A 25,898-nucleotide genomic window follows, 5' to 3' on the forward strand; every position below is an offset into this window, starting at 1 on the left:
TCTGCCTTGTTCCTTTTACTAATTCAATCATCCAAGGGATTTCTTAAGCCCCGTTTCCCCCCTTTCAACCCCTCGTCAACTTTTTTCCTCTCATTCATTAAACGCGGCTCAAAAGCATTTTTCACTCACACCTTTAGTTAATAAACAGCCCTGAGGCCCTGAAAAAAAAGTAAATAAAAACATGATGGGAAAATCGTCGCCCCGTTCATAAAAACATAACTCATACGCAGTGTTGGTCCCAACACCACTCAACTCGGCTTAAGCCCTGTACTTATTTATTTATGTGCATATATATAGAGGGAGAGAGAGAGAGATTTTTTTATGGGCCCGCGAATGTGTCGAGCGTTTGTAAACTCATTAAAATGTGCTCACTGTACAGTGAAGTGCATAAAGTTATTTTCAGCTTAAAAGGACCTTAACTTTTGAGTCTCGACTGGTTTTTAATTAAGACGTTCTCTCACACTCGCACACCTCGAAAATGCAATCAGCCTGGATCCAAAGTCGCGCTTTGATTTATTTGCCCGCCCTTCGCCAGTAGATTGCCTTTTTAAAGTTCCCTCCAGCGAAGGATAAGCACTTTGGAGGTGGAAAAGTGGGTCGAAACTATGGCCAAATGTGGCAGACATTTAAATAAACGTTAGGGGTGGACCAGAGGTGTGGAAATGGGGTGGCCCACAAGTAGATAGATGTATATAAGCAGAGACTTGCTGGCAAACACTTGAGAGTCAGACAGAGCTTGGATAACTTTAGTCAAGGACGTGGAAAAGAACGATGTCTCTGCATTTCACATCGGAGTAGTGCTTTACTCTTGTATGGTACACTAAGCTGGAAAAAAACATTAAGCAAAATTTAAAAAAAATTCAGGATGTGGTAATTTTGTAATACAAAAAATGTTTTTAGTCTTTATATGAAGAAATATTTTCTTAAGAATATATATATTAAAATTCTGATATTTAAAAATATATAAATAATAAAAACTGTTTTTTAGGAAAGATCAATATTTATTTTTTGGTTCAACACATTATATATTTTTGCTTAAATAGTGCAAAAAAGGTCGAAATGTGAAAATTTATACCTCGCTAAGCTCGTAATTTAATTCCCAATGAATTGGCATTCACATCTGAGAGATTTTATTTTTTCGAGTTTTTGACAAAAAATAATGAAAAAACCTAAAAATGACCAAAAATTGTATTATTTAAATTAAGCCAAAAAGTGATAAGAATTTGTAGCTTAGCTTGTGAGCTGTATAGAACAGTCTTTCTTTCAGTTATGGGACGGCGTTTGTCCAAATAAAGTCTTAAAAACTATTGAAAATATTTGGTTTTTTGCCATAAATAATGATTTTAATTTCGCAAATAAAAGTCTTGATTTCGACTGTTTTTTGTATATAAAAATGCCAATATTTTATCAAACTTGGAATGCCATACCTCGTTTAACTCGTAATCAAATTTTCTATCCATTGGCATTAAAGACTGGACATTTTAATTTTTTCGAGTTTTTGACAAAAAATGATGATGTTACCCCTTATGAAAAATTCAAAAATTGGGTCAAAATTTTATTTAAGCAAATCAGTCAAAAAGTGATGAGATTCTTTAGATTAGATCGTCGGCAGTGCAAAACAGTAAACATTTCCTTTTTGGGTTACAATTTGTCTAAATTACAAACATCCAACCTGATCTAGTTGTTATCAACTTAAGTTTGGCAGTATTAAAAAACAAAACACATTTTCCTTGGTTTTTCCAAAAGTACTGTAAGAGTGAGCTCAGCTTTAAGGATTCTTCCACCAGATGATGTGCCGAAAGTGCTGCTCACAACTACACACGCTACACCCACTTGGACACACACACAGATATTTGTTTCAAATTCTAGTGTGTGCGTTTCGCTCCGTCTACTTGCCTTCGATTCAGTTTTTTCCTCTTATTTTGCTGTCGAGCAAGTTACGTAAATTATGGTCTGTCTTCCCATCGCTCGCTTCTCCTTGTCACTTCGCTTCTAGCTTGGCGCTCCTTCTTTTACTTTTTTGGTCCAAAACTCCTCTACACATTGTACATGGTTTTGTATTTTATTGCATATTCCCCATTCGCTTGTACATTTTTCTCTACTCAGCTTCGCTTCCCTTCAGCACTTAAAGGCCCCCGAAAAAAAAACAAAAAAGAAAGCAGGGAAAACTTTCTTTTCTCCCCCTAAATTAAAGAGGGATTTGGTTTTCATCTCTCTGTATGTTTGGTCGGCACATTTGATAGTGTTGCATACTGGACTCGTCCTTACTATATAGCAATAATGTCTGCTTGAAGTTGTCTTTCGAAGTGGTCTGGCACTAATAAGTAAGATGAATTGTCCTCTTTGGCGGAGGGGGAAAGCTGCCGGAATTAGAATTTAAATTATGCCCCTGGGGAGCAATGAAACGATGTGAAATATATTTTTGCGTTGAGTTGGAGGAACATTTTTGGGAGAGTTAAACAAGCGGGAACAGTTGTAAATAACATACTAAAAGATAGGTCAGGGACCGGCCATAAAGTTATTAAATTTGGTCGAGAAATAGGCCTCTCCTTATCAGCTTGAAATTTAAAATTTTGTTTGTTTAAATATCTGAAAATCCGTTCTGGTTTATTGATTCTAGAAACAACACCACTATTTGAACATTTTATTATATTTTAAATGTACTTTTTGGTAACACCCAAATTTATACATTTATATATTTTTTTGACATATTTTTCCAATTGTTAAACATTTTTAAATGAGCTTCCGTCCTTTTGAGTTTACCCTTGGATTCTTTTTATATGTCCGTTTTAGAATGTTACATACTTATTATTATTTTTAATATTTAAATCCTTTTAAAGTGTTTTTCTAATTGTTAAAGGTTTTTAAATGAGCTTCCGTCCATTTGTACTTGCCCTTGGCATTAAATAAAATCCAAAGAAAAGCTTACAAATCCACCAGAAATTTTCTTTTACCACTAACGCCATAAAAGCTAGAGTGACGATGGCAAAGGACACATTAGAAGGCAGGATATGGTGCCAGGACAGCCGTGGAATTAATTCATTTAAAAGTCGTTAGAAGAACGCCACAAAAAAGATGGCATAGAGACATTTCGCAGGCATCATCAGCGGAAGCTGGAGTCTAGAGTCGGGAAATGCCAGTGGCAACGGGAAGCAGAAGGAAAATGCTCAAATCCCTTTTTGCACTTAAGTGATAAACAAATACAGTTGCATGCGGCAAGTACAAATACAGTGGCATCATAAGCGACCAGACACCCAGGCAGATCGAGTGTGAAAAGTGGCAAGCTCAGAGTGCCACCAAATCCCCGGTCCCTTGATCCTGACTCCTGAATCCTGAATCCCACACAGCCAAAATCCCCATCCCAACGAAATTAAGACTGCGATTTCAACTGCATCATCAGCATAATCAACGCGGCTCCCGTTGGCTTTTTGCGTCGTAAATTTGCTGAGTGCTCTGCTCTGCTCAGCTCAGCGATGAGTCCATATCCAGGGAGTCGCTCATAGCACTCACTCATACTTGCAGCACTGAGAAAAAAAATTACAAAACCTATGAGGCCACAGAAAACCAAACTGTGTTTAGAGTTTCTTATATAAGAAAACTTATCTTTGGAATTGATTAATTTTATTAATATATAATTGTATTATGCCATTATAGAGAAAAAAATTTTAAGAAACGGTGAAAAAAATATTTTGTATTATTTTGAGAATTTATTTACACCTACACTTCTACAAAATATCGAATATTTGCTTTAAAAGTATAATAAACAACTAAAAGAGCATTCTTATTATATATACTTATGAGTTTCTGTTTGAACAACTTAATTTTTAAAGAAAAAATGTACTTAAGACTCCATAAGGTTTCAGCTTAAAAATATTAAATAAATAATTAATAAAACTTGCTATATATAATTCCAATGCATTTCTTTCAGTGTTCCTCCCTCGCTTTCTCCCAATCAGATCTCATCAGGCTGCAGCTGACTTTTGCTGGCTTCACTTCTGCTTCTGCCGGCTTCCGTTACGTCTTTATTTGTCTGTCTGCCGCTTTCTCTTTACGCTCCTGCCCTTCTCCTTTCTTCCGCTCTCTCCCACTTTTTCCGCACTCTCTCACCCCGCTTAATGTTTGTTTACCTTGCGTTAATGAAGTTGTTGCCCACAGCCGTCGACTTCCAGCGAACAATTTTTCTGCAAAAATATATTTGCAGCTCGCTGCCAAATGATACAAAAAGGAAAAGCAGAGCGGGCAAAAGGAGACTTAAAAAAAATTGAAAATAAAAAAAATAAAAGCAATTAGTTCGTTCATCACTCAACAGATGGCCTGGCAAAATGAATATTTTTTAAGCAACTTTCAGAATTATTCCCTTTGCACCGCTCGCATTGTCTCTTTCATTATGAAAAGAAAGCATGGAACTGAAATAATAATTATGTATGCAAATAAAAAAACAGGACGAACTGCTGAAGATAATGCAAGTTGGGGAAAATAATGCAAATACACCGCAGGCCATATGGCTAGGACATGCGAATATTGGCTGAAAAGGAAATAGCATGGTGTATTTTTAAACTAGACACAAGACTCAATAAGAACATTAATTACAGATCGTAATGTAATGTAATTCGTTCATCTTCTTCAATAATATCTCCCTTTGGTTATATGAATTTTTAGAAGTATTTTAATTATTAAAAAAAATAATTTTTGACTATGATAATGACTGTTTTATGTAAATTATGAAGTTAAGTCATTGTAAGACAAATGCATTAAAATAAAACATAGTTTAATTTAATTTGTTTATAAATTGATAAACAACTAAATTGTGTTTTTCATTCTATGTTCATATGAGTGTCATTGTCTTATCATATCCTGAGTATTCCAATTTACCACCCCAGCTAAACTAAATCATTTTAGTTTTCCTAGCTTACCATAAGAAAAAACAATCGCTATATATAATTAATGAAAAATAACTATTAAAACAAAACAAACTTTAATTTCTTTTCTTTAAAATTGTTAGTAAACTAAACAAATTGATGTAAAATCTTTATTTTTTTTAACAAATTAAACCATTGTCATATCGGATCGTGGGTATTGCAATATCAATTTACCACCCCGGCTATGTTTAACCTTTTCAATTTTCGCTGCTTACCTTGAGGAAAAACAATCCGCCAGCTGGCAGGGTGATGCGATGCGAGCCCGGCAGGATCTTCAGGGGAACCCCGTCCTTGTACCACTGGATGGTGGGCGTGGGGCTGCCCTCGGCTTTGCAATTAAGCGTGGCTGGCTCGTGTCGTGGCACTGTCGTATCTATGGGATGCTCCACTATTCGCGGCGGATGGGAACCTGTGAAGAGTTGTGAAAAAAGTGGGGAGATATGGCGTTAAAAAGAATTGTGGAATATAAAAAAGAGTAGAAATGCGGGGCCTTCCGTTTTCCGCTGCGTCATCATCGTCAGCGGTTTGCTCAAATGCGAAAAGAAACGAAAAAATTAAAAAAAAAAAGTGGGAAAAACGCTCGTTGGCAAATGAAAACAATGTTAATGCGCATTGCCGTTGACGTTGCAAATGAAGTTGCAGCTGAAACTGCAGCAAATGGGGGAAAAATTGGGGGGCGGAGTGCTCGGCTCAAAGGACTCAGTTTGGAATTAATTTGTTTAGATTTGCATATGCGGCAAAGGAGGACCCGGGCAGCTTAGCTTGCTAAGTAGTTTTTTTCTCTGTGTCTATTTTCTACCCTTTTTGTTTTGTCTTTTATTTAGCATAATGCAAACGTTGGGGAAATTAACTGGGTGGTAGAAAGGTGGAAAAGGGTTGGGCTCATAGGTTAGATAAGCCAGGGATTAGCATAGTCTTTTGTTATTCCCTTGCTTTTCCACTAAGAACTTTATTTGAAAATTTAAATGCCAGAGAGAAAATACTATAAATAGAGAAGTTTAGTTCTCTATCTTTTTTTACAAATCTCTGTTAGTCCACCAATAAAATACTATTCCCTAATCTCTATTTTTCCACTTGATCAGCTATTTTTCACCCTACCACAATCAACCGAAAATCCATTTCCACTTGTTTCCAATGCTTAACACCCCACCGACCATATCTTCCAATCTTTATTTGCCAACCGCAGAAAAACTCTCGAGTGTTTGCTGCTAGCAATCTGTCAATGGCAAAGACATAAATTTCAATTTTCATGCCATATCTAAACAATTTGCTGTCACCCACAAACACCAAACGCCGAATGCCAAAAGAGAGAAGGGGCAAAGGCCAACGGGGCAAGATGCAAAACTTTATTCATATCGCTGCTGAAATCTATAAATATATTTGTTTTGCACTGGGAATATAAGAAACTAATTTTCCATAAAGAGGATTTAAAAAGCTTACATTTGGAATATACACTTTAATTCTCGATTGGTATAAAAATATAATCATATTTTAAACCAAATTTCCGTTCATAAGATTTTATAAGCTTACATTGGGAAAATTAATTTAAGTCCTAAGAAAGTGGTATAAAAAAACATTAAAAAAAGGATAATTTTAACCTTAAATATATTATTTACGTACTTTAAATTAAATGCACAAAAACTCCCTTGCTAACTTCAAACATAGTAATATCCTTCAAAAAAATTCAACATTTTGCCACAGTGCCTCACTTTATATATCTATGCAGGCAAACGCCGCGTGAAAATTGATATGTCAGAAAATGCTGGAATATTGAAACGTTATTTAATAAAAGGCAGCGTGGAGGCAACATTTGTTGCTCTACCAGTTTGTTTTCGATTGCAATACCACGACAACGACAACGAAAACGACAGCAAAAAACAGCTTGGGGCAAAAGTTGCATGTCATCCAGAGCGAAAAAACAACAAAACGAACAGACGTTGCACCAAAGTCGCAAGCTTGAAATCGAATTTCGGATCGCAGTTCAGAGCAAAATTTTCGAGGGGTGAAGTGTAGACGTGTTGCATGTCCTGCCCGGAGAACTTTCCACCCTTGAATGGGTGGCGAAAGGGGGTGGGGGAGGGGTTAGGGGTCAGGGGTCAACCAGCAAGACGGCATGTCAATGTTATTTCAACAACGAAAATGAAAATAAAACACCAAAGTGAACTGAGAATGGGAATGGGAATGTGAATCGGAGTTATGGCAGTCGAAAAATCAACATGCAAGGACAACAAAAAAGACCGAATTTCAAACAGTGGGGGATTATAAAAAAAGTGAATTTAATTGAACGTTGAAAAGACATTTCTAAAAGAAAGTTGTTTGAAATAAGGATTTTTTGATACTCTTTGATTATAAGTTACTAATTAAAGATATAAATATTGATTTCTTCAAGTAGAGAAAGAAATCATTTTATATCAATTTTACATCGTTCATAAATAAATATCAAATTATTACTTGCAACGTTTTTTGTGTGGTTGAATAAATCTAACTCTTAGTTGGCTTGTTCAATAATATTTATTTATTAGCTATTAATAATGCTGACAACCAAAATTGGATCGAGATTTTTATAGTTTGGGTATTTTATGTTTATTATTAATTTTATTGCATTGTTTGTGCCGCAATGATGTCATAAATTAAAGTTTTCCTCTGAAGCCACCTTTTTGCAGAGGAAGTTTTATTAATATTTCTAAACCACCTAGCAAACTGTTTTTTTATTGCACCTTTTCTACAACAAATCCCAAAGCAAAGGGAAATCTACTCGTGACCAAGTGTAAGCATTCAATGTGTCCACCGAGCACCATTCGAGGGTTAAATGTCGCATGTGGGTTTGACCAAAATAAGAAAAAAAAAAGAAAAAGGAAAAAAGAGGGCGTGTTCACAACGGAAAGTTGCTCAACCATGGACATAATTTTTTACTCCTGTTTGTGCATATCTTTGCTAACCAGGCGAAAAGGACCACGAACAGGACCAAAAAGTTGGCTTGTGCGGTTTTTGGCCCTGCGGTGATGTTCAACACCTCAAAAAAAGGGTTCGATGGATGGGGTCTTTTGTTTTGATTACGCTTCATTTTCCAGTTTGTTTTTGGGACATCGCCAACCGAACTTTTGCAACTTGCAGCCAAATAATTAAATTAGTAAACAGGGCAAATTTGCCAACAGCAGCGATTGCAACCGACCAGATGGCCCACAGGCCTACTAATTTAGTTTTAATTGCATGCCAACGAAAGTTGCACTCACATATATACACATATGCATATATGCATTTTACGGACGAAACTAAAACACGACGAAGAATGTAACGACATGGAAAATGCTTGAAATTTGCATAAAAGCAGCAAAGGCATTTGCCCAGCGCTTATGCAAAATGCATCAAATAGTGCTGGCTGTTGGGAAAACGAAAAGGGCGATGCTTTTCTGCAGTAAGCAACTAAAATCCAAGGAACCAAGGAACCAAGACGTTGTCGAAATGCCTGAAGAAATTGCTGGGTAAAACGTTTCGCCAAACTGGGTTTCACTTAACAAGCAAAATATTTGCTGCAATTTCCTTAAACATTTTCTTTTCCTTTTGGCAGACAGAGGAATATATAGAGTTGGGGGTCGTAAGTCGCCAGGCATGTGTATGTATATAATAACACACATTTGCTTGGCTACCTCTTGGGCATCTCTCACTGAAGTGGGCAAAGCCAGCTGATGGTTGATTTGAGTAATAATACATTTCGGAAGAAACTATTAATATGTTTTGTAATTATACCAGTTTTTTATAATACCAATCGCAAATGTTATATTTTTATATCACATTTTGAAGGATCTAGTAACTATACAAAAACTAAGAGTATTGCAACTTTTTTTTGATGTCTGAAGTTTGTCCATCCATATACATATATATTTATACAAAATCCATAGTTATATTGCTGTAACTATACGAAAAACCAAGAGTATTGCAACTTCTCTTTGCTGCCTGAACTTTTGCCTGCGATTCCTATTGTTGTTGTTTGTGGCACTGCATAGTTTGTTGCCGTCGCTGGCGGGTCAAAAAGAAAACAAAGGTTTTAAGGACCTGCACTACCCCCCACCTTTCCACACCACCCCTTTTACCCACCCAAAAGTGCGGGTTCCTTCAACGCCTTTGCAAGTTGCTTATGTGTTGCATACTTCAAGGGGCCAGCCGTAGTAGCTTTAGCTGCTTTTGCATCATCAATCAAAGGCAGCCCCATATAAGAAGGAGGTCCCTTATCCCCCTGCCCCTCCCCCCACTCCCCCTGACCAACTTGCCATTGTTGTTTTAATTATAGCCCCGCTCTGAGACTTGCTAATTGTTTTAGTAGCGTACTTTTCGACATACTATACAAGTTTTGTTGTAATCGTTTTTGTTGCTGCCTCCGGCTAAGGAACTATGTTAGTTGGCTTTCCCCGTCCTCGTCCTCGTCCTCGAAGGCAAAGTAAAGTAAAATAGAACGGCCAATGCAATAATTAAATTTTTGCTATAATTTACGTAAAAAGCAGCAACAGCTGCTAAGGAAAGTGTGTCTTATAGGGGGCGAAAAGCATCAATAATGGATGGGTGTCAGTGGGGCATTTAGTGATGGAGGAGCTCTCCAAATTGGACTGAATATATGTATATTTAATAGGCAAAAAGGTTCATCATCCTTAATTTTGTGTGTCATTCTTAAATATATACATTCTGCATGGGAGGAGAAATATTTTCTAAGAAGAGTAATAAAATTAACTGGAGAAAATTTGAAAGCCAGAAAAGAATGTGGCTTTGACTTGATTTAAAAAGTTCTACAAAACGTCCCTAAATTGAAATAAAGGATTTTTACAATAACTTTCTCAGGAAAACAATAAAATTAGGTTAAGGAATTTTTGTTAGCTGATTTATCTAAATATGCAAAAAAATAAACAAATGAACATTAAATAAAATATATGTTTCCTAACAACCTTCAAATGTGATTCCTTAAATTTCATATATTCAACTCAATAAAACCAAGTAAATACCAACAACATAATGACTGCATTTAACTCTGAAAATTCCGCAATTCCATCCAACATTATACATGTAAATTTCCAATGAAACAACAAAAAAGTGTTCAAGTTTTTTCCAAACATTTCCCTTATGCCAACCAAAAAAGTGAGTAAAATTAAACTTTTGTAAACGCCTCGTGTTCGTGTGCCGCAAATTGTTTCCGGGGATGTTGTCGAGAAGTTGTTCTTTGGTTGTTCTTGTTTAGTTATGAATCATAACGACGCACACCCAGCACTATAACAACCCGAAACAAACCATAAATTGTACCATTTTACTCTTCTCTATCGCAGACAAGGGTGTTTGTTTGGCCATGACTCACTTGATTTTATTTTTTTATTTTGTTTTTCTGTTGTTTGTTTTTTTTGTCCACTTCGAGGGGGTGTGTTGAAGTGACACTTTTCTAATTGTTCGTACGTAACATCACCCCCGTTAAAACCGAATTTGACCAGTGAAATGTTTAAGAGTCACGATGCATTCGACATCCCAGTAGAACTTGAATTTTTTTCTTCCGTTTTATATATATTCCCAACTTTATTTATGCTTAGACAACTTCGACTTGTGCATATAGAGTGCAAGGAGTATAAATAATTCAGGGCACACGGGAGAGCTCACACATTTGCATTGAGAGCTGGGCAGAAAGTTGTGTGCCCCTTGGTAAATGCATTACAATGCTAACAGGGAACGAGTGGAGGGGCTCACAAAAATTCAGCAAATACTTGTGGCATATACACATGCACTGGGGAAAAAATATTGTTTAGTTTGGAATTTTATTAAAATAGTTTTTATGTTGCTTTACCATTTTTAAGTTTTATTTGGTAGAAAAATTTGTACTTTGGTAGGATTTTCATGACTTTGAATAATGTTTGTCATGTTTTTATGGAATGGTTTGTTGTGGTTTTTTTAATGTTACCAAAATATTTTATATATTTTGTTTAACAGAATATAGTTCATACTGGGAAGTGTTATTTTTGTTTAAATAAATGAAAGGTACTTTTAAATTTTAATGAAATATTGGTGTATGTATTTTGTTATGATATTGTTTGTGAAAGTTTTTTGTTAAGAGTCCCAAAATATATAATTTAAAAAGGAGTTTCATGAAAACTTCCAATTTTTTCTCCGTGTTTAGCCTGCATAGCCGTGTGCATATCTTTTGCTGCTCCCACATGTGGGTTAGTTTGTCTACAGAGAATCATTGCCAACTATTGCTCCACATTTTCGGTGGGCCTCCTTTCCTCGAATTCCCTTTTGGAAAAAGCATGTGTCCAATATTTGGCATACATATGTATGGATCCATGTACAATAGATGCAACTGCACTTGGCTTGGGTTTTTGGCTTCAGTTTGGAGCCTTAACGGCAGCTTAGTCTCCAGCCAGCCATACCTGACACTATGCAAAAACCACCTGCAAAAACAGGCACACTCTCATCCGCCCACACACACAAACACTTTCGAACATCGTATATCGTACATCGCACATCGCACATGGCAAATGCAAAGTTTTCACATTGAATTTTCCGGCGTAGCGCATCCGGTGACAAATCCTTGGATCCTTGGAACCTTCGGCCTTCATGTCCTGTGTATTTTTTTGAGTGGGTGGAAGGATGAAAGTGTCAGTTATCCCAGTTACAATTCCCAGTTAGATCTATCTGGCAAAAGTGTGCAGGCTTTGTTGTCAAGCTTCAGTTCAAGCTGGAAATGCAAGTGGGAGATTTGCGAAATTGAAGAATATTTTGAAAGCCAAAACACAGGTAAATAAATTAGTGTTAAATTCTTGAATTTAGTTATCGCACGGCAATATTCTATCATATTCTATATTCATTAAATTCTTGAATTAAATTATAATGAAATAACTTATTTTTAACACAACTAATAAATTTATTAAATCAAACAACAAACTAAACATAATTTAATCTATTATTTAAAGTTGTCAATATATACTTCCTTCTTCATTTTATGTTAACAAACAAATCCTTAATGTGTTTTTTTTAAGAAATCTTGGTGGTGTGCTTTTACCGTATATTTTAATTTAAATAATAACATTAATTATAGCGAGGAACTACTTTTTATTTGCTCTATTTACAAATTTGAAAGGGATTATATTAAATCAAATTTTTGCATGGCAAATAAAGTACACAATTAAAGTCAATTAATTAAATACTCCCATAAAGCTTTACTCTTTATATACATCTTATTATAGTTTAAAATAAATCGGAAGAGTACTATATTATACCAAGTACCTGCAGCGCAGATCAATAACTGTGTTATTGATTTATTCCTGTTATGTTTCACCTTTTTGAATTTTTAATTATTCAATAATCGACAACTTTCTGTAGTGTCTTGCCAAGGAAACCTAGCTAGGGTATATCCAACTTTACACAAGCTTAAGTTAAAATTGTTGCAGCAACTACATTTTTTCGTGTCCCAAAACTTTGTCGAGCGTGCAATGTTACGAGGGGAATTCACTACTCTTTGTCGTTTTGGTCCAGAGGAGCAGCCACAAGTATGTATAGTATTTTTATTTGCACACGGGGACATTTGCGATTCCAGTTGGGCGATGGCTCATTAAGCAGGAGCACCTGGAGCAGCTGGAAAATTGGAGCCAAAAGCAGGAGCAGGAGTCAAGGATCTGCCAGCTGTGAAGCTGCTGTGTCAAATGCTAATTAAAATCAAGCGCCGTTCGCTTGTTCAAACACAAATCCTGTCCGGGAACAGGTAAAACTGAAACTGAAACTGAAATCGGTGGAAGGACATGGCAGGACACCGTGGAACGGCGCCATCATCATCATTATCCCTGTCATCGTCAACAGCAATCAAGATAAAAGATAAGTTAAATGCCGAGGGGGAAGCTCGCTATTCCTGTTTGTTTGTTTTGTAATAAAGTCCTGCCGCGTAACCACGCCCCCTTTTGCCAGCATCAAAGAAAACTTGGGCTTTTTGGGGCTAGTGATTTGAACGCTTGATTGCTTTCAGTCAGGACGACGATGGGACCGAAAGGACCAAAAGGACGAAGACGAGTACGTGCCAAGCACCCAGGATATAGCACTCCACCAGAACAGCATAACAGTGTGTTCATGTTAATTTCTATCTGCCTGATTGCTGGAGCTTCCTTCTCCAAAACACGTTCGCCTCATAATTTTGGGAGTGAAAATTTTCAATTAAACTTAATTGCATTAAAAGCGAAGGGTTCAATCTGTCGTTATAGTCGTTGTCCTCCGTTATCCCTTTTTTTGGGGGAACACATTTAACCCCCTTTTTTGGGCTCCTTTCATTAGTTTGTGCCCGGCTTTTTATGGTCTCTGAAACTTTTTATGCTGCAGTGCGTTTTATTTTCCAGAATGAAATTTCGTAGAGGGCTTTCATTTTTGAAGGAGGTGTCTCTGTTTTTTTGGGGTGTTTCGTGGTTGGGCCCCTTTGAAATATGGCATAATTTAGTTTCGGATCCTGTTTTATGTACACCCATAAGTCATTAAGTTTTTGTGCTCTCCAGAATATTATTTTGAATTGGTTTCGGTGGGTTGCCAAATTTTTGATTAAATTCATGGCAACAATATTTTGGGCCTAATAGCGGCATTAAGTCACATTGAAATATTTAAGAAAATATCAAGATTGTGAGTATTGTAGTTTTTTTTACTATTTAAAATGGCTACTATATTAAAGTCATAAATAAAAAAGTTTTAATGGCTACCAAATCAGCAATAAAATATATAAATAAAAGTGTTTTATAGAATTTTAGTAAGTACTTTAAAATATACCCATTTATTAAAAAGCTAGATAAATTTGATGGATTTTAATTGATTAATTAGATTTATATAAAAGGTTAACACATTGGTATATTTCTTTTTTTCCAAACAATTTCTCAGGATTAAAATATTTGAATGAATTTTCCCACCACTCAAGTAATTTAACACCCTGATGAATAAGTACTAACCAGTAAAAAATGGTTCGCTAAAAACACACCCACTAGACTTGTATAGTCCTTGAAAGAGACAGCTAAAAAAAGAGCGAAAGAGTGGGGGAGGAAGGCTTCTTCAGTATTGGAATCCGTTTCAACACCTACACAGTGCCCGCAAAAAGGACTTCCACTCAATCTAAGCGTTGGGCAAACATTTTTGCCGCACTTCCAGATTTTTTCCCCCCTTTTTTTTTTCCTGTGTAAATTGCAACGCATAAATCTTTGTGACAAACAGACGAAAGCGAGAGGCAGATGAGGAGAACGAAGGACAAACACTCAAAAACACAATAGAAGTGACGCGACAGCCATTTTTCAAAACAAAACATGCATCACAAAACGATCCAGCACACACACAAAAAAAAAATATCTAGAAGAGGAGAAATTGGAATGAGAAGTGTGAGTTGAAGGAGCATTCTGACAAAAACACTTGATGTAGTATATGGGGATTTGGGTGGAAGGGGTTTTTGGAACGCATGATTGTCTTAATGGCTTCGACATGTTTGCAAAACGACTGTCAAAAGCAGGCAATGGAAATGGCAATGGCAATGGCAGTGGCATTGGCATTGGGCTGTGCTCCACCAAGATGAAAATGGAAATGAAAAGCTGGAGCTGGTAGCTGCTAGCTAAAACAGAATCTGAAGCTGGAAAACCGGCAAAGGCGTCATCAGTACCACCACCACCAGAACATGGCATCAAATCACAGATTCTGGCGTTCAGTCACTCAAAGTTGGAGTTCCCCCTTCGATTTAGGGCTGTGTCTTTTCGATTTCTCGGTCTTCTTGTCTTTTACTATTTGCAGCTGTGAATGCGATTAGAGATGGGAGTTAGCCATGACTAAGTCGATTATCATTTGATTTCTTATACATAAAAGGTATAAAAGACAATTACATATATAAAACTTAAGATTATTATTATTTACTGAAAAAAGGCAAATGTATTTTATTTAAACAGTAAAGGTAAATAAGTCAAGGTTTAAATATATTAATAAATTATATTATTATAATATTATTTTTATAGACAATTGATTTAATAAATAAAACATGGATATTTTAAAATTAGAATAGTAAAATATAATATAATTTTTCTAAGAACTCGAGAGTTTATTATTCTAACTAATTTAATTTTTTGTATAAAAAATAGAAACTAAAGGCTGTTCTCAAAAAATATTTAAAGTATTTGCATAAAATATATATATATATTATATTTATGTATATAATAACATTATATTATTATTGTTATATGTTTTAATTTATTGCTTTGAATTTCATATTTAAATAATTGGCTGTATTTTGACATCAAGTTTAATTTAAAACACGTCTGTTGGTGACACCATGTCATCATTATTTAGGACACACTTGGGCTTGTCATCTGTCTACTTCTTGGTTGCGTTTTCCCTGGCTTCTATATCTTTTTTTATTTCGGCATCTCTTGCATCACAAATCTATGTTCTGACAGGCAAAGTCACTCAGTCATGCAGCCGCACACTCGATGTGCCCCCAAGTCACCAAGCCATCGAAATTCAGAATGCTTCTTCTATAGAGTTTCTTCCCCATAGCAAAAAAAACGCTGTAGGTAACATCCCAAGCGAAACCCAATCGCACACTTAGACATGTTCGGCCTGGCGGGCCTATCTGCACATTGCAAATTGAATTTTTCACCTGAATGAGTTGGAAAGGTGGAGGGAGAGGAGCTTGTCTGCATGTGTAATTATCGTTATCGATATCGCTCATACGCCCAGTTGGCTGGAGTTGCTGCTGACAAACTCAGACAAGTTGCGTTAAACTGTTTTTGGAGCGGGGCGGGCATTTAACCCTCGTTAAGCAAAATCGAAATTAACGCCGACGCATTCGTCCTTTCGTCCATGTGAAAAAGGACACTTTTAATGCTGCCCCCCAATCCTTGTTTTGAGCTCAGCCTATGAAGTTATTAAAAGTAAATTAGGGTTGCTAACCAGCAGAAACCGAAAACGAAACCGAAACCAGTTTTCTTCCTTTCTCATGGGTGGGTGGTTATATCTGTCACCCACCCACACTCACACGCACACCAACGCCCCTTTTTACCCACTCCCTTATCCTTTTTTTGGTTTTTAGGGTTGCGTGCCTTTGACGCATTTCAGTTTTCAGCTTTCAGCTTTTGTTTTGCTTCTGTTATGTCTGCGAATGGTTTTGTTTTGGGTTCTTTATGTCCTTGTTGTATTTTCTGCTTAACTTAATTGTCAACAGGGGAATTTTTAAAACTATGCCATAGTTTCGCTTTAGTCAGCTAGTTGTTTTTTTGGGATTTTGTCTGTCAACTTTCAATTATTTCCAGATTTGTTAAATTATGGGTAAGGCTGTTCGTTAAGGAGTGTTCTGTTGAAATTGATTTTTAATTGGCGGTGCTCTAAGCGCTCAAAGGCAATGTGTCAATCATTGTCTGATTGAGAATGCAACTGGGTTATAGTGTATAGCTTTATGAATAATTCAGAAGATAAGGTTGAATGCCTTCAATTGGGTTTAGCGATTCGCTTTTAATAATTCCTGGGAGTTTCATGTTCGTATTTGAGCAGATGTTGTTTTATAATCCTTTAAAATATTTAAAGAAAAGTTAGCTTTTATTTTATTTATTTCAATTCAATTTTTTATTATGAGCTATACTCCTTTAAGTAAAATATTTATGTAATTCATTTGAGAATCTTGTGTTAGTGCTGACAAAATCATAATTTAGTATGAAATGTTCAAGAACTAAACTCAAATAATAAAAAAAATTCCTACAAGCCCAGAATGTTTGGTCCTTTTCTAACAATATTTTTGATATTTATTATTTCCTTATTTTAATTTAAAATTGTTAAGTTGTTTTGTGCATAACATATTATTTTAAAAATTGTAGGGCATAAAATTTGAATGAATTCTTTTGCAATCACTCCCAAAACCACAGATCTACGATAAGTTTTTGGCCTGACACACACCGCAAAAAAGAGGTGTAAGGGCGTGGCACACATCCAGTAAAAAACACACACAAGCAGACACACACACAGCGGCACACCTTTGAAGTGCAACAGAGAGGGCCGCGGGGCAAAGTTGAAAAGTGCGCTTGTTAACATTCCTTAATTGCTGTTGTTGTCACAGCCGCGGGGCTAACTCCTCTCAAGGGGGGCGATAGAGATGGGTAGACAGGGAGTGAAAGAGATGGGTAGACAGGTGTGAAAGAGAGGGGGAGTACGGGGCCAAAGAGGATCCCCAACAAGGATGTCGACAGGCGACAATGACGAGTGCAATTATACAAAAACTACTTAGGCGCGCATCCTGCCTGTCAGGAAAAGCAGGCGATAAAGGCAAAATAGGGAGTAAAAAGGAGTTTGAGTGAAAGAAAGAGAGAGAGCCCAAGCAGGCAGTGCGAAAGAGAAAGGCAATCCCGTCTCCTGTCGTTGCAACAAAATTGAAAGAAAATTCACTTTCGCGTTTGTAAATTTGTCAACATCCTTGAGAAAAGCAGCAGTGAATGAGGAAGAAAATAGCTCGGGGCTGGCGTTGACAAGTGCAGGATGCAGGCCACAATGCAATTTCAGTTAAGTCTCTTATAATAGGAAACTCAAGCACTTTGGCTCACAAACAGAACCGTACCGAACAGGAGAAACGTTAACGGCAGCGGGAAACGGGAAACGGGATTGGGAATCGGAAACAGGATCTAGGAATGCAATGTAACACTGCCAGAATTTGTAATAAAATAATACAGATTTTATTTTAGAACCAGTGATGATTTTTTGTGTAGTAAGTAAAAAAAGAATAAGTAATTTTAAAACTGTTTACGGCTTTGTTCAATTCAGTATGCTCCCATTAGAAGATTTATAACCTTAACAATAAAATAGGGTGTTTTAAAAACACAAAGACAAACTTGGTAACTAACAAATAATTTTTTAGAATAAGTTATTACTTTACATATTTCTTTACTTTTTCCAGAATATATAAAATTATACAAATATTTGGCAAGAACTTTTTAAAATTCCTCGTAACTTTTATCATAGAATATATGATTCCTCTTGGAAATATATACAAAATTACTAAACCTTTTCCTACTTACCGTTCAGGGCTCCCATTTCTCGTAGTGCCTTGTCAGTCATTGTGTTGCCTAACTACATTTGTCATTAAGTCAATAAGCGCATTGTGCTTAAATGCACATAAAATAAAGCCTACAATGGAGAGTCGAGCAAAGCCATAAAACGAGCAGAACCTGAGAACCTAAACGGGAAAAGTGGGATGTGAATTTGAGGAGCAGAGAACCAGAACACCAGGACCAAAACCAGGAAGGATCCATCTCATGTGCTGACGACAAAGCCGATTTATGCCCAATTGGATTTGCTGCTAAGAGCCACAATTCATGTTTTTATGACCGGATGCCTATTACGCAGAAAACCCAAAAAACCCCCCGAAAAACCAAGCGAAAGTTCGTCCTCATTTTTTTAATAAATATAAAATGTCCTATGGCCAGCATACAAAAGGTAAGTCAACAAAAGATGGGACTGGAATGGAATGCTTAGCCTGGGCCATTGATAAGCAGCTTGGACTCGGGTCAGCAGGCATGTCCTTTTCATTTCATTTCATTTCATTTCTTTTCTTTTCGCTTATTTTTTGTATTATTTTGTTCGCTCATATCAACAATATCCCTGTCGTCGGCTTTTATTCGATTTGCTTGTTAAAAAGCCCAAATTTTATGGCCTCTGGTTGGGCAACAAGTAAGTTTATCGATTCGCCAAGATACCGAGAAAGGACAATGAAATGGGCTTGGCTACAATCTGCTGTCCTGGCAATTTTCAAGCGAGAGCGTTCATCATCATGGTCCAGCTTTGGCATTGATAAATTATGCAGACTTCACTCCGATATTTCCGGCGCAACAAATGGTGAAGACGAAAAAGTATGGCTGCGATTTTCCTTGGACGAAGTCAAAAGCAATGAGTTGGCAAAAATTATAAGTCATTAAAAGGCGGCAGAAAGGGTTAACGAATGGCATTTAAAATTTAAGTGCCCCAAAGATGAAGCCGCTTAAGGATTTAGGGTTGATAAGAGTTATAAAGTTAAAATTTAATGTCGTTGTAAAAAGTGGGAGAATATTAAAATAGATGAAAAGGGCAGTTGAGTCTAAAAAAGCTGTTGAAATTAAAGTTATGATATCCACGGTAAAATAAGTGAAATTATGTAGCTGCTACAATACGATTAAATGTATAAATCTAAAATATGTTTTACTTCCCCTTTATGTTAAATTTAACTTGTAATTTCTTTAAATACTCATTTAAATTTGTAATGGCCAAACTACTCATGAACTTATGCGGAAATGAAGTACTTCAATTATAAACTTCATTCTTGATTACTCCGGTTCCGTTTATTTAGCCAAACTAAAGGGAAAAACTTTTACGCCCACTTCAATTTCAGTTTGTCAGCTGAACTCTTTGCCTCAGCCACTCAATCTTTTTTCCCTTTTTCGCTTCCCTTCCATTTGCTGCACTTAAAATTATAACCTACATTTAACATTTTCTGCACTTTTTACAAAGCAGCTTACGCTAACGCCCAGAAATTTTCGTTCATGAATTGACAACTTTGACATAAATGACTGCCAGTGCACTAAAGCACTCACAATGCGAAAAAAAGAAAAAAAAAAGAGCCACAAAGTAAATAAATAAAATTTGCCACAACCCATAAACACCGCAAGTCCTTGAGCAGCTGGTATAAAAGTATATAGTACAAACAAAAAAAAAAGCTGCAATGCAATGACGATAATGACGAAGGGAAAATTACAATAAAAAGCTGTGGACATTGAGGCGACGGAGCCTGTCGACTATTTTTATAACAATTTGATTATATTATGAACTTAAGCATTTTTCTTCCGCTTTTTGGGGTCGTCATCTTCATTAGCACATTAAAATGTCAATGACACTTGCTCCGCAGGTTCGCGGACCCTTTTTTTCCGCCTTACCCCGGCCAAAGGGTAAGTATTTGAAAAATGCGCGAGAAATGCAAAAGCGGAGTGGGAGTTTCACCAGCACATCATCACTGACCGCATGGCATTCTTATTTTTTTCCATTTTTTTGTTTTTTTTTTTTTGCTTTATGATTGTTTGACGGCGCCGCAGACTGGCAGATTGGTGGGAAAAGAGGTTCTGGAAAATATCAAACTTGTCGTAAAAAATATGCTCAACACTTGTTTATGTCGTCATATTGGGGCACTCTACTTTTAAAAGGACACAGTTAGCTGTCATGGCTTTGTAAAAAGGGTTTGGGAGGAAGTTCATTTTATAAATATTAATTTAAAGTTTAAAAATCGATAACTGTTTAAACTATGAAGCCAAATGGATCCATGCTATTTGTTTTAATATTTATTATAACTTATGTATAAATTTAATAATTAACATTGAAATGGCTTATTATAAATATCTATTTGTTTATATCCTTTCATTTGTATAAAGGCTAGTTATGCCTTTAATTTACCAAGATAAATAGTAGGTTTAAAAAATATATAGTTGATGTTGTGATGCGAGATTTGATTAAATCATTTTTCATATTTTTTTTTGATTTAATAATTTACTTTGGTAAGGATTTTTGATTTGATAATTTACTCGGAATATAATTTAATGATAATTCCTACAAGTGCAAATAAATACAAACATGCTACTAAATTGTCGTCATACCAAATCAGCTGGCAACAAGCTAAGCATTTTAAAATATTTAAATATTTCTTTAAATTTACTGAATTTTCTATTTATGCAGTTTTTGTTGAACTTTCTAGATAATTTTGTGCTGTAGCTTTAAAACCCCAAACAATGATAGTCTTCTGTTCTGTGGCTTGAGTATAATAACCAATTTCCCAACACGCTTTTCAAACTTCAGCATTTTCCACCGAAAGCATAAAAGTTTCGCCTTCGGTTCATTATGCAAAAAATACTCCTGCCTTTTGTTGATGTTTTTGTTTCCGTATTTTTGCCAGTGTTAATTTTTTCGCCTCTTCCATTTTTAATGGCAAACTCGAGCACTTTAAAGTTTTGATGGCCTCATTGCGCCTTGGCAGCTGTTTCAGCCACGTTTACTATGGCAATTCATTAGGCTCAATTGCCCCGCTCCGTTGCTGCTGCTATAGCTCTTGTTGTTATTTTCATGGCTGTTGTTGCAGTTTCTGCTACCCGCTGTTCTATTGTTGTTGGCCCAGTTCGGATAATAATGAAATGAATTATGTTTTCACATGGCAAACACTTGAAGCTCAGCGGGTAATCGCAAAGATGGCAGGGGAATTTGGATTAGCATTGGTCCGAAAACACACACACACACACAAAACAAGGACGAGAAATCGCTTAATTAACTTAATCAAAATATGGCGATTATGAGTTCGCATTCAATGGCATATCGTGCATGTCCTTTTGTGGACATTGTTTGCTTAGTGCGTTTACCCCAACAAACAAATAAACAAGTATCCGTGTGTGTTTTTGTGCGCATCTCTTTTATTTGTATTATGACAGCCGTTCGATTGATGCAGAAATTAATTAAAATTTTTCCTCGTGTGTGTGTCTCTGTGCATCCACTATACAGGACTATCTAACTGAATGGTCCTTTGGCCTAAGACTAAGATAAATTACAATTTGTCAGGACCAACGTTGTGAATACAACTGGAAACTGGTAATTGCTTTGCATGGAAATTGTGTGTGTAAGAGCAGTAGAAATTGACTAAAATAAACAGATGAATAGTTGGTGTAATTTAACTAAGTCAAATATTTCAAATGGGATTAAATAATAGAGCCATAATTGCACTTTTTGAAAGTAAGACCAGCAATATTTGTAATAAAAAATTTAAATTAAATGTAAATACGTACAAATTAATTTTAATTCTCATTTAAAGTAAGACCAGAAATATTTGTGATATTTTGTTTTGGTTTTCTCTAAACCTTTTTCCCTTTTTTGTTTGCCTTAATTTTGTCTAGTCAATTGCCACTGTGTTTGATAAGATCCCAAGTAAATATTTTCTCTTTTCCAGCTGGCTCAATTTCTGAAATATTTCTATATATTTAATAGACTGCAAATTAATTCCATATTACTTTATTACTGGACTGGCTCGGTCCTTTTCCCTTTAGGAATAAATACCTTCGCCTTTTCAATTAACTCGAGTCTGGCCAAATAATACCTATTCTCCTGGGCAACGACAACGAAGTCGGAAAAGAGCAAAATTCAAGGCAGGTCCTTTGAGTTATTTGGTAGAAAAGTCTTAAAGGCAAAACGCTGGGGTTCGTTCTGGCATCGGCATCTAAAATAATTTAACCCTTTTTTCCCCGCCCCCGTACTTTTAAAGTAATTTAATGCCTGAGCAACGCAAGGGAAAACCCTCCACACATTCAGTAGAGATATGGCAAGTTTCGCTGTCTGCCATTGATGCCGCAGGGTTAAAGGGCAAAAATAGATTCGGCATGACTACATGGGGAATATTTCATGGCACTTATCAAAGGCAGCAACAATTTAGGTTAAATACTCATTAATATTCCGGTCTGCAAAACTTTTTTTCTTAGATGGCTCTACTGCTGACTCTACTCCTGTGTGTTTTTGCCAAATAAATTTATGCCGTTTGCTTTTGGCCGCCGCCAGGCACGAGGCCCAAAAATATAAGACAACCGAGTGTAGTCCTTTTCTTGAATCCCAGCCAAATAAATAAGCACACGCACATGCCGGGGAAATACTATACACACACACACAGAGGCAAAAATATACACAAGAAATTAATTTTGCGTAGCCTACTTTCTTCGGGGGGCCGAAACAAAAATGAGCGAAAGACAAAAACAAGCGAAACAGCAATTTCCCAGGAAAATGATAATTGCCTGGTAACGTAGTCTACAAAATGCATAATTTATAAATTAAGCAAAGTTGAAGAAAGTTGAGATTCGGAAAGTATGGCAAACAACTGGGAGCCGTTATGCGAAAATGGCATACAAATTGGACTAAAGGCAAAAAATAAGCAACAGAAAATAGTGACGAAATTCATACGGTCTAGCTGAATTTTGTGTATTGTTCATATAATTTTAATTCTTTTCAGATTATAAACAGAATCCGTTTCATATAAATATTTGTTGAACTAAAGCATTAGTACTCGAAATATTTATTTTAATTTACAATTTTAGTACTTTGTGCTCCTGACAAAAGCTGTAAGCCCTGCCGGTAACAGAGGTGCGATTTAATTTACTCAAAGAAAAATCTTTGCCCAAAGTATTTAATTTTCTTTTATTGGACACACCGCACACACGCAGAGGAGCGGAGCCAACAGACCCACTAAAATGCCAATATATTTTTTGCTCCCAAATTTATTGCATACTTTTCAGAGTGGAAAAAAGAGGGAGCGAGACAGGGAGTATGTGGGAAAGGGAGCAAGATATACGGGAGCAGGAACACGCGTGTTGTCGGGATTTATTTATTTACTCCTCCATATCCTTCATCCTGCATTTTGCGGATTTTGTGCGCTGATAAAAATTTTGACATGCCAAACGAGGGGAGTTTTTCGCGGTGGGTTTTTCAAGGGGGGATAATGGGTAGCCCGAAGAGGATGTAACAACAAAATGACAGGATATTATTCAATTGAATTCGTTTACATGCATGAACTACATAATAAAAATGCCCTTAACCAAAAAAGGAGAGTCAAGCGTAAAGAACGCAAATTGAACAGCAACAGCAGCAAAAATGGGAATGTACACACATACGACGAGTATACACCTACGGAAAATATGAAATATCTTTTGTATCATTTGTTGTCGTTTCTCTTTTTTTTTTTTTTTTTTTTTGGGGCCAACCAACCAAAATTTACATATTCATTTCGTTCACTTTTGGTGGAGTGTAGTGGGAAGGCCCTTATTAAATGCGCATATATTATGCAACAAAAGCAGTCCGCTTGAGTCATGGCCCTGAGTACTTTGAGTATGGGTATCCGAGGCCCACGACTCGAATTCATACTCATTTCGGTTAGTTAGCCAGCCCAAGGGGAATCCCCATCTCGTCCTTGTTTCTTGCCAAAAACATTTTCCACTAATTTGCTTTTGGGCGTGTGGAAACTGCGGAAATTGTTTTGCGTCTGGCATAAAAGTTTTCCACATACGAGTATTCCCATTTGATGGCTACAACTTAATGGTGAGATAAGCAAGAGTTATGAATTATAGTTGGCAAAAGTTTTTGCGGCGGAGGAAGTAATCAATGCATTGCGTTTAAGTATGTTTGGCCGGAAGAAATGATTCTGGAAATGCCTCAAAGTTATCAAGCAGTTTGGGCCAATAAATGCAAATCAGGAAATATATGCTTATCTGGCAAATAAACTTAAGTTACGTTTAGTTTGGATGAGCAGGGATATAAATTCAGAATGTTCATTGCAGCTAATCTGTATAAATTATGAAAAATCTTTAGTATTTGATTTTGGAAAATCATTTAAAATCAGTTAAGTATATACATCCACACTATTTATACTTAACTAATTTTTAAGTGCACACTTGTCTTATCAAAAATGTTACATTTCAATAATGTTGTTAGTTTATTTTTTTTTTTCAAAAAATATTAATCAAAGTTCCGTATTTTCTGAATTTAGATTTAATTTAAATATATCATTAAAAAATCACACGAACACAAAAATATCTGCTATCATTTATCCCATTTAAAACATGTATAAATTAAAGACAGAGATATAAAAAATCCCATTTAATTTTTATTGAAATCTTTGTTTAAAAAATCATAAGAATTCAAATTATCTACTTACAAAGTATGAAATTTAATTTTAAATTATTTTATTCTTGCAAATAATTTCAAAAAGTGTGGATTCCTAATTAGGCATAGCTATTAATATATTAATCTTAGTTCATAATTCATAGTTTAAAATAAATGATGCTCATATGCTTACTAAGTACTCTCTATACTTGACTTGACACATACAGAAATGTACTTATCCTAAATATTTTTCTATCTGGGACAAGACTAACTCTCGAATGCAGATTCCCAGACAACCTGGCGTATCAATAAAACAGCATTCATATGCATTCGAGCTTGACATCGCAGGGATTCCATTTGGAATCCAGCTCGAAGCTTTGTGCCCATTCAACACCTGCCGGCAATCATCATAAATATGCCGGGCTCCCAAAACTTCTCGGCCAAGTGAGGTTGAATGTTGAATGCTGCATGCTGCATGTTGAATGAGTTAAATGCAACTCATTACGGGATAGCACAGCCATACAAATGTCACACATTCACGAGCTTGCATTTCTCTTACTCTCTGTTGAGCAATTTTCTATGGAATATTTGCAATTGCAGGCCGGCTGAATTGCACTTCAATTGCACCCCGAGTACACCCCCTTTTTTGTGGCAGCTGCAAACAAACAGAGAAAATGCCAGGCAAACTCAAACACCCAGAAAGGAAGGAAGGATATCCATGACCAGGATGGGTTTTTATATATATTTTTTTTTGTAGTCAAGCTTACCTAGTGCATGGGTCCACTTGAGCAGGAAAACGATGAATACGAAACGTAAATCCATTTTACAATTTTTTACAGTATTTCGCCTTAAGATAAACTGGCTAAAAAAGCGTAGCAAGAGCATTTATTTGCCCAGACACCGACACACACTGGCACACACACTCAACTCAGGGAGCAAAACTCCCACAGGGATCTAGATATATATATATATATATACTATAAATATATATTTATATTCGTGTTGCTTGATTTTTTACACACAATTCGTTACATTTCCCCTGAAGTTCACATTGTATTTTGCGGTTCAAATGCTTCCGCTTCCTTTTGGCCTGGCCAAAATTGGCCAAAGTCTAGCCGGCCCATGTCCGTGTGATATCAATTAGTTGAATTCCGAGGAAAATCGCACTTCGTTTGTTTATGTTTGGCCCCAAGAACCAAAAATCGCCACAAAAACTCGACACGCGCTCACTTTTCGGTTCGCTAACCGTTGGCGGCAGTAACCAAAACTCAACTGAACGGCTGAGCCGATGCCGAAAGTTGATATGGGGGTTCCTTAGCACCAGAG

The 25,898-nt window shown here is 36.2% G+C and overlaps 1 protein-coding gene across 2 annotated transcripts in view; it reads right to left on the minus strand.

Moving 5' to 3' along the window:
• LOC128263086 (roundabout homolog 2) overlaps nucleotides 1-25,477 on the minus strand; it is a 47,387-nt gene extending 21,910 nt beyond the window's left edge. For both annotated transcript variants that reach the window (XM_052997783.1, XM_052997782.1), the window contains exons 1-2: nucleotides 25,340-25,477; nucleotides 5,135-5,328 (exon numbers count right to left, since the gene is read on the minus strand). In XM_052997783.1, coding sequence (XP_052853743.1) covers nucleotides 5,135-5,328; nucleotides 25,340-25,457 — 312 coding nt within the window. In that variant the 5' untranslated portion in view covers nucleotides 25,458-25,477. The remainder of the gene's footprint in view (nucleotides 1-5,134; nucleotides 5,329-25,339) is intronic.
• Between the last annotated feature and the right edge of the window lie 421 nt (nucleotides 25,478-25,898).

This window comes from Drosophila gunungcola, unplaced genomic scaffold (genome assembly GCF_025200985.1).
Source record: "Drosophila gunungcola strain Sukarami unplaced genomic scaffold, Dgunungcola_SK_2 000001F, whole genome shotgun sequence".
Classification (NCBI taxonomy): domain Eukaryota; kingdom Metazoa; phylum Arthropoda; class Insecta; order Diptera; family Drosophilidae; genus Drosophila; species Drosophila gunungcola.